We start from the raw sequence: 9161 nt of genomic DNA, 5'->3' as shown, positions 1-9161 counted from the left end.
ACGGGGGTAATTGAGGAAATTATGTATTACTTGAGTATTAGTTTCTGACTACAGCTTTACCGCTAATGTGTGCATGATATTTAGCAAAGCATGTAAATCATACATGTTTGCCTCTTTATGAAAAGAAAGGTTTGGTAAGGTCTTTGAACTTTTCAGCTGAAAAAGGTTATTTCAATGTGAAATATTATTATGGTACTCGCAAGTTAGAAGTTGATTAAGTTTAATGAGTTTCTTTTTCATACTTGGGGGGAAAAATCTATGACTGTATTTTAAAACTCCATACAGTAATTAAATTTGTTTGAGAGCCTGTAACTGCTTCAAATAGAATTTCCATCAGCTTATAATAAACACAACCAAAACCCCAAATGTTCATTATTGGCTGTCTAGTAGGTTTCTTATGAAAAGTATAGATTCTCCTCATTGATTGCTGCCTGGAGAATTAAAAACTTGAGTCTTCTTTTTGCCTTATTCTCTAGAACAACCAGAACTCAAAGGAATTCAAAGCCATTCTTTCTGGTGAATTGCAACCAGTCATCAATGACTATTTATTGAATGTCCACAGGGTGCCTAGGCACTGAAGTAGCAGGTGATTTATTTGCATTATTCAAAGGATTTCTAAGGGGAGTCTGAAGATTAGCAGACGTTTTTAAAGATACTAAGCGGTGTGTGCTTCTCTAATTTAAATTGCCCCTACAGGAAATGATTAGAATAGTCTAGGTTTCAGAGCCCTAGGGACTTCTAACACCCAGAGCCGACTTTTGTTAGTGAAAACCCCTCTGGGTGCCACAGGACTGAAGGGGCTGGGGCTCAGAACACTCCCCTACCACGGGCTTCAGGACAAATCAAGCCCTCCTTGGGTAGGAGCAGGACCGTCTACGGCCATGGTGGCTTACACACGCCACCAACCCATCCTTCTACTCCCCTCCCCGCGCACTCCCACTCCCTCCCCTCTACCAGCTCACACCATCTCCCAGTCTCCCAGCCCTGACTGGTTCTCGCGAGATCCGGGCAACTGAGCGCTCGGGGCCTTTTCAAATCGGGATCCGTTACCGCTTTGCCGGCCGCCGCCATTGTCGCGCTCGGAGCCCCTCAGCGCAGGCGGCGGAGGCGGAGGCCGTGGCGGCGGGATGGCTGACGCCGACAAGCCCGAGGTGCTTAGGGCCGCTGGCGACGACAGCCCGCATCGGCAGCCCTCGGAGCCGCCGGGCGAGCCCCGGCGAGAACCTCACCCGCCCGAGCAGGAGAAGCAGCCTCCGCAGCACAGCAGCAGCTCCAATGGCGTTAAAATGTATTGTCTTTTCCTCAGGGGACCGGGATGAGGTGTGGGGCGGGAGATCGACCTGGGGGCGGGGGGTGTCGAAGCCGGGGCTGAGCCTTGGCGGAGGATAACCGTCCCCGGGCCGTGGGCGGCGGGTTGGTGCAGGTGCAGTCGGCCCTCTCCCGGGCCCTCCCCGCCCGCACCGAACCGGGGGAACCCGGATGCGGGCCTGGGGGCTACCCTCCCCTGCTACTGACCCAAGACCCCCTCTTCCCGGACTTCGGTTGGAGAACCCTTACGCAGAACTCGGTGGTCGCTACGATTTGCAGGAAAATGGTCCCCCCCTTTAAAGGCCAATAGTTAGTGTTCATCACTAGGGAGTAACTAGGGATGACATCATCGGACATTGCCTCTTAACCGCCGAGAACGTTTGTAAAAGGAATACCCGCACCCCGCCCCCCACAATCTTCCCGGCCTCATTCTGAGCTGTATAAGTTCACTGTTGTTTTCTAAAGTGTGTATTCATTTCTTAACTGATCTGTATACTAAGAGGAAGTTTAGTACTGTGCTGTGAGACCGAATCCATTGTGTTATCCTTGAATTGCTGAGAGGTACTTTAAAAAGGGAACGGTGCGTGGTGCCTTGCTCCACCCCCTTCCCTACCGCTTCCCCATGTTTGTCAGCCACACAGGCTTTTTAAAAAAAACTCAATGCGGAATGGTAGGATCTTAATTTTGGTAAAATAAGATCATTTTTTAGTTGAAGGAAACCCACTACTTAAAACATTGCAGCTGTCATCAGTGCCGATGAAGAATGTAGTCGGTTCGAGTCATAATAATTTCCAGTTAAAAGGAAATGCTGTGCTTCCCTTTGTTCTTGTTATGTAGAAGGAATATGAAGTCAGAAATTTCATCTGCACATGCCCAGCTCTTTAAACCTGAAATTGAAAGTATGTTAATAATTTTGTGAAAACACTAAATTTACTAGAAAGTAGTGAAGATAATGTTCACACTAAAGTAGGAAAGATAAAGGTTCTTACTTTTCTTTTGTATAAGAATGTTTGGAACACTATGTAAGACCTGGACCAGTCTAAGGGTTGATTGCAGATGAAATAAAGTAGGTCTCCCAGCTCTGTTATGTACTCCTGCTCTCAATTGGATTTGAATAGGATGGGCAGTATCTTCTAGAAAAAACAGAGATCTGGGTATAGGAGATTTGACCTGTCTCCTAGTGGAGTTTATTCCTAGGTGGAACCTGGTGCACTTAGTAACTGAAGACCAAAAAAGTAAATGAAGCATTTTCTATCCTTCGTGCCAAACTGTGGGCTTTCAGGGATTTGGCATCATAAATATAAGTGAAAAACTGTGGAATGAGAAATAAGAAGTACTTTGTTTTATCTAAATATGGGCCTGCCACCTCCTTATCAAAAAGTACAACCTTGAAATATGGAGAGAAGCCCTACTGTACTTGGGTATGATTGGTATAATAGTCTTGGTACAGATAAAGCTGGTATCTGAACTTCCGTGAGATCTAAAAGTCTCTAATCCCTTTTAAAGTCCTATGGGGGTGTAGATAGAAGTGAGAAGTGGGAAAAGAATCACTTTCACTTCTTACTGAAGCAGAGGTAAATACAAGGTGAAGAAATGTTACCAGTAAATACAGATGCAGATTCTTTTCATATTGCTTATAATTCATCTTTCTCCCTGCCTCTTTTCCCAGTTGTGTAAGGAACCAGTTTACTATCAGGGGTTTCTTGTACTGTCTGTTCCTTAAGAACATACGACAGACCATCATGGATCACTTGGACTTCCTAGGTGGCTGGGTGGCAAAGAATCTGCTTACCAATGCAGGAGACCTGGGTGTTTAATCCTTGGGTTGGGAAGATCTCCTGGAGGAGGAAATGGCAACTCACTCCAGTATTCTTTTCTGGAAAACCACATGGACAGAGGAGCCTAATGGGCTACATACAGTCCATAGGATCAAAAAGAATCAGACACTGAGTGACTGAGCACACAGGCATGGGTCACTCATACTAAATAACTGGAGACATTTACCTACATCAGTCTCACAACCTTTTTTTTGACTCTGGGCACCAACTGAAGTAGTCAGCAACCCAACACATAAACCTTGAGTTGATTCACCATATATTCTTAATGATAAGAACTTGTAGCACTGATAAAAATGGCCACATATTGCCTTAAAATGTATGTTGCTTAGAGGTGAACAGAGTGCTCTTTGTCATCAAGACTGAAATGATTTTTACTGAGGCTAGTCCATAGTGATTGAGCACGGAGGCAGCTATGTCGGCATCAGCTATGTCTTACTCCTCTTTGTACTTAAAAACGCCCGGTAAACATTTAAGAAATGCCAAAGTGAGCTTTCATATGATCATGAAACTCATATACGGAGGATTTATTTGGCATGTTCATATCTTTTGACAAGAAATTAAAGATGTTTCCCTCGGTCTAGTCTTTTTCTTTATGCCAAAATGGTATACTAGCTCTCCTTTTCTTAAGTGAATGCGAGGAAAAATAGCAGTGTTGTTATAATGCTTCATTATTCATGTGTGACTAACAACTTGGAGCATATGGAGATTGAGAGTTACATTATGATGCTTGTATAAAATACTAAGCATTGGTGCAAGGTGTAGTGTTTGAAGTAGAATAGTGTTTTTATCATATTAGGAGTAAAGAATGGAACTGGGCTTAATTTTGGATCTCATAGTGTTATGCTTTCAAAATCATATATTAAAACTAGGTCCTCATTTGATGTTGGATACTGATTTTTCAGAAAGTTATTTGGGTAGACATAATTCAGTCAAGAATAGATAATGTTTTTGTAACATAGAATCATCACAGCATTTCAAATACATTAGAAGGGAGATTGCTTAGATGAATAGTTTGGGGATTATTACATGGAATTCTGAATATAGTGCCAATATTTTGATTCCCTCAAGAGTTTTCACATGTATCTTTACTGACTTTCCCATAGTGTATTTATGACATAGAAATGAGTTCAGAAATTGAGTAATTATAGTTCAGTTTCTTTTTTAAAATTTATTTTTATTTTAGAGTGTTTCATTGGTTTCTGTGATGCAACAGCATGAATCCACCAAAAGTATACGCATATCCTCTCCCTCTTGAATGTTCCTCTCACCCTTCCCCTATTATTATAGTTCACTTTCTTAACAATCAGACCATACCTTTAGCAACTACACTGATCTTACCTTCCATAGTAATCTTAATTTGTGCATTGTAGATGAGCAGTTTAGCAGTATCTTTAAGATGCCACTAATTGGGAAAAACTTAGAAGATCCTGGTAATCCCTTGAGCAGTAAAGAGCATATCCTTTACTACTCAAAAGTGAAAGTCACTAGAGTCTGACTCTACTGAAGTGGGTAGCCTTTCCCTTCTCCAGGGGATCTTCCCAACCCAGGGATTGAACCCAGGTCTCTCGCATTGCAGGCAGATTCTTTACCATCTGAGCCACCAGGGAAACCCAAGAATACTGGAGTGGGTTGCCTATCCCTTCTCCAGGGGATCCTCCCGATCCAGGAATCAAACCCGGGTCTCCTGCATTGCAGGCAAATTCTTTACCAAATGTCAGGGAAGCCTTTACTACTCAAGGGATTATATTATTATTACTACTGAAGGAATTAATGATAATTAATGATCCTACATTGTTGCTTTTTAGTGGAGTTGTCAGATTGTTGTAACTTTACAACATCCATGTAAGAATAAAAGAACATACTTCAGAACTTTGTGCAATTTTCATAGTTGGTTTCACCTAAGAAGAAAATAGCAGGGGAAGGGATATTTGGATAGGGACTGTATAGCTGTCTGCTCACCTGAACAGAGACTTACTTTAAAAATATTGAATTCAGACTATGTCAATAGGTTCTTTGGGGGATGGAAAGAAGGATTTGTTCTTGTATCTGATGTACCCAGGAAACAGAAAAGTCCTCTGTGGCTTTTGACTGCTTGCTGCCATTTATAGGAGTGCCACTCTGTTTAGACAGGTGGGTACTTGGTAGAGTACAGTTGAGGAGATTACTTCCAGGCATGCCATTTCTAATGAGGGAAAGAGGTCTGAAGAGGTGGCAAAGCATATTTGGCCCTCATGTGTCTTCCTTGATTTTAGCAGTTTTTCTGGCAGACAGTGGCATCATCTGTGCTCAGATGAGTATGGTTTCTATTTTGAACTATTCGTTCAAAAATGAACATTTGTCAAGCACGTGTTACCATGCTAGATACTGCTGATATCATTGCAGATGGTTTTTGTTCTCTAGCATTTTACATACTGTACTCATGGCTAGGTTGTTTCCTGCCCAGAAAAACAGCTACCCGAAAAGTTCGATGTATTGTAGAACAAGTGACTACAATTAGAGCTGTGTGAAGTACTGCAGTGTATAAATCACACAGTTGCTTGGCTTAGGAGATAATATGGAGCCTGGATTATGAAACCTGATTGGTTGTCAGAATAATCCAGGAAACCTAGGGCATCATTCTCAGAGATTTTTCTTAGTATGTGTTTGTGAAAAATTGCTTTCAAATTGAAGTTTTAATTAAATTTAAATTCAGTAGGGTAATTGGTGGCTTAAAAGAAATCTATTGTTACTTCTGTTAAAGATTGCTTTTGAAAAGTAAATTACATTTTAAAAATGTATATCCAAATTTTTATCTTTAGGATTTACTTTGTTTACTTATATGTTACAGATGTTTGGTGAATAGCATCATGTAATTGAAATGTGATTACAGTCTTTTAAATGTTTTTCCAGTTAGGGCCTCATTAAAAAGTAGATTTATGTATTTCTGGTTCATGTTGCATTTAAGTACTGCTTCTCTCCTCCATCCCATCCCACCTATTATAGATATTACTCTTAATAAAAATGGCTCGCTTCTGTGAAATACCCTATCCTAATTTGTAGGTTAAAACAGGAATACTGAACACGAAAATAATAGGATACCTTATCAGGTTGGTCAAAACTGGCAAGAGACAAAAATTATGAGAGTCATATGGGGAGTGTATAGATATAACTGTGTTTTGATTATGTTTTTAAGCAATGGAGGAGAAAAATTCTGGGAGGAAACTGTTAACCTTTAAGATACGAACTTTTTCAGTGTGTCATTTTGTAAATTAAGTTTTTAGAGTTCTGAATGAGGCCCAGACAGTTAATTCTCCATTAACGGTGGCAGTTTTAATCTAAGAATAAATAATCTAAGAATAAAATCACCCATTTCCCCCTCTTGTTGGGTTCTAACAACATTTATTAAGTAGTATGATGGGAAAAACTGGGTTTGTTTGAATGCTACAGCTATTTAATATGGAAACAAGAAGGGTTGTTAAATGAGAACTCTGGTAATATGCTAAAATCATTGCTTTGAAAAGACATTGATTGGATAATTTCAAAGGCAGTAGTTGAGTCTCCAGCTGCTTTCCTTAGGTCTAACTTAGGGGAGAATTTTGTGAAGTGATAAATGTGAAATACTTATTTTAACATAGACTTCCACTATTGGAAGCACCACTGAGGTTTTCTTTTTGTTGTTCTGTTTTGTTTTTAATTCACAGGGAGAATGATGAATCAGTCAAAGAAGAGAAATCTGAATTAAAAGAAAAATCTACAGGGAATAAGAAGGCCAATAGATTCCATCCTTATTCAAAAGATAAGAATTCAGGCACTGGAGAAAAGAAGGGTCCAAATCGTAACAGAGTTTTTATTAGCAACATTCCATATGACATGAAATGGCAAGCTATTAAAGATCTAATGAGAGAAAAAGGTAACTATTTTTGATAAACTCATTGTTGGATGATCTTCATTTAGAATGGGGAGGGAGATAAGGAAACGTTTTTCATTCCTCTTAGCCACACAGACTCAAAAAATTGATTTTTGTTTATTTCTTGACACATAAATTAATCTTTTCCTCTTCTTTCACTTGGTACAATTTCATTACAAGGTAGTATGGATAAATGAAGTTTTTTTTTTTTTTGCCATGTTAGTGGGGAAGGAGCGAGCCAACATATGCATGCCACCAAGAATTTTGTTAAAGTGATTGCTTTGTCTAGTTGAAGTTTTTATAGATTTTTTAAAGGACTATTGCATTAGGTAAGCAATACATTTAGTGTGTTAAAGTATGAATAATAAGGTCTGATTATTTCTTTTTCCAAAAGCTGTTTTGTTATTACTTGGTGGAGTCTGGAATCTGGCTGTGGAATTCATTTTGTTTGCATTGTCATGAATGCCATGATGCTGTCTCTGCAGTTCTATATTAAAATTGCGTTACTGCTGTTGCAGTTTTGTTTTCAGAATAACCTGAAAACCTTCATTTTATATATATGGTTTGTTTTGGGGAAAAATCATTTTAATACTTGATCTTGTAAAAGTTAGTTTTGTTATCTCTTGAAAAATTGAGTTTCAATAGTCATGCAAACTATGTACTTGGTTTTGAGGCTGATCTAATAAATAAAAAAATTTTTTTTGCATTGGTGTATCTGTTGTAAGGTGACAACTATTTGATTGGTTTTATTCACTGACTTTATTTAGAAAGTGTGTGGCTTGCTGTGAAGCATGACTTGTAAATTTAGTTTATTGACGGCAAACATGATTTGAAGACATTCAGGTAGAAAGTCACCTTAAAACAGCTGTTGTGTGTAGGCGACCAAAGTTATTTGAAAAGTGCTAATGTTGATGTTTTTAATATGATAGGCTAAGGGACCTTTTGTATGTATATGTGCATTTGTTCACCAACTATATCATGCTGGCCAAAATATGATCTGTAGCATGAATTAGGTTAATATGGTTGTTAGCTTTTTTAGAGAATGTGGATGATGTACATTTCTGAAAATTAGTTAAATTTACATAGCCATTGACAGGAGGTATGTTGGTCTGGTTTTGATTGTTGGTGAATAATAGGTGCTTTTCTGTAGAGTTGTGCACAGGTGTGCAGTAAAGCAAGATACTGGTGTTTAAATGTATTGTTTCTTGGTATCTTCCTTTTGTATGTCTTATGTAGTTGGTGAGGTTACATACGTGGAGCTCTTTAAGGATGCGGAAGGAAAATCAAGGGTAAGTGCTGTGGGCAATAATCTGCTTGAGGTTTAAAAGTTCCTCAGCAGTTTAATTTTTGTATAATACTTGTACCAGTTTTTGGAAACTTAAGTTTCATTTTGTTTTACTCTATTATGAAAGATTTGAGGCTTTATACTAGCAAGTCTGACACACAAACCAAACTAGCTGCCTTGAAGAGGTGGGTTTTGAAAATGCTCATAAAGGGCATTCACTTTTCTAATGCTCTAAGGTAATGCTTCTTAGCCAATAGATTTTAATATAGGATTTTTTTTTGTTGTGTTCTGATGTCTTCAAGGATATTTTAAAAGTCACTGAATTGATAATATTTCCTCAGAGTTCCATGAGAGGCCTATAGCTTAAAGGTGTTATTTCAGAATGTATGTTTGAAACTTGCACTAAAGAGCTTACTTTGGTAGCCTATAGGACTACAGAAAAGGCAGTGCTCTGACCAATTGGATGAATATAAAAACATTGATGATTAAATTGACAGAGAAGGAATTGGTTGATAGATTTTTATTTTTAGCAACAAAAGCAACGTATTGAATATAATGGAAAGCTTTTTAACAATGTTTAATTATATTAGCAAAAACCAGTTGGGTGCATGAGAAATAAAACTTCTGTAATCACATTCAAAGGGCACTTTGAATAATAATAATGACAAGGAACTATTTAAAAAAATGATTCTACTACTTTGTTTCTTTAGATAAATTTTTTAAAACATAGTTACAACTGGATGTTATTAAATTGTGTGTAGCCAGTTTTCTTTGAGAACTTTGTAAAATTGGAAAATTTACATTAAAATTATTTGTATACCATACATCTTTGAAAAACACACAT

General features: G+C 38.5%; 1 protein-coding gene across 2 annotated transcripts in view; it reads left to right on the top strand.

Moving 5' to 3' along the window:
- Positions 1 to 992: 992 nt before the first annotated feature.
- MYEF2 (myelin expression factor 2) overlaps positions 993 to 9161 on the top strand; it is a 31138-nt gene continuing 22969 nt past the window's right edge. The window contains exons 1-3 of one of the 2 annotated variants that reach the window (XM_005892139.3): positions 993 to 1288; positions 6827 to 7035; positions 8269 to 8321. In XM_005892139.3, coding sequence (XP_005892201.2) covers positions 1128 to 1288; positions 6827 to 7035; positions 8269 to 8321 — 423 coding nt within the window. In that variant the 5' untranslated portion in view covers positions 993 to 1127. The remainder of the gene's footprint in view (positions 1289 to 6826; positions 7036 to 8268; positions 8322 to 9161) is intronic. The other variant, XM_070377860.1, reaches the window with a different exon arrangement.

The sequence above is a fragment of the Bos mutus genome, chromosome 10 (assembly GCF_027580195.1).
Source record: "Bos mutus isolate GX-2022 chromosome 10, NWIPB_WYAK_1.1, whole genome shotgun sequence".
NCBI classification, from domain to species: Eukaryota; Metazoa; Chordata; class Mammalia; order Artiodactyla; family Bovidae; genus Bos; species Bos mutus.
The sequence above is the reverse complement of the archived record's forward strand: the minus strand, read 5'-3'. Positions and strand labels throughout refer to the sequence as shown.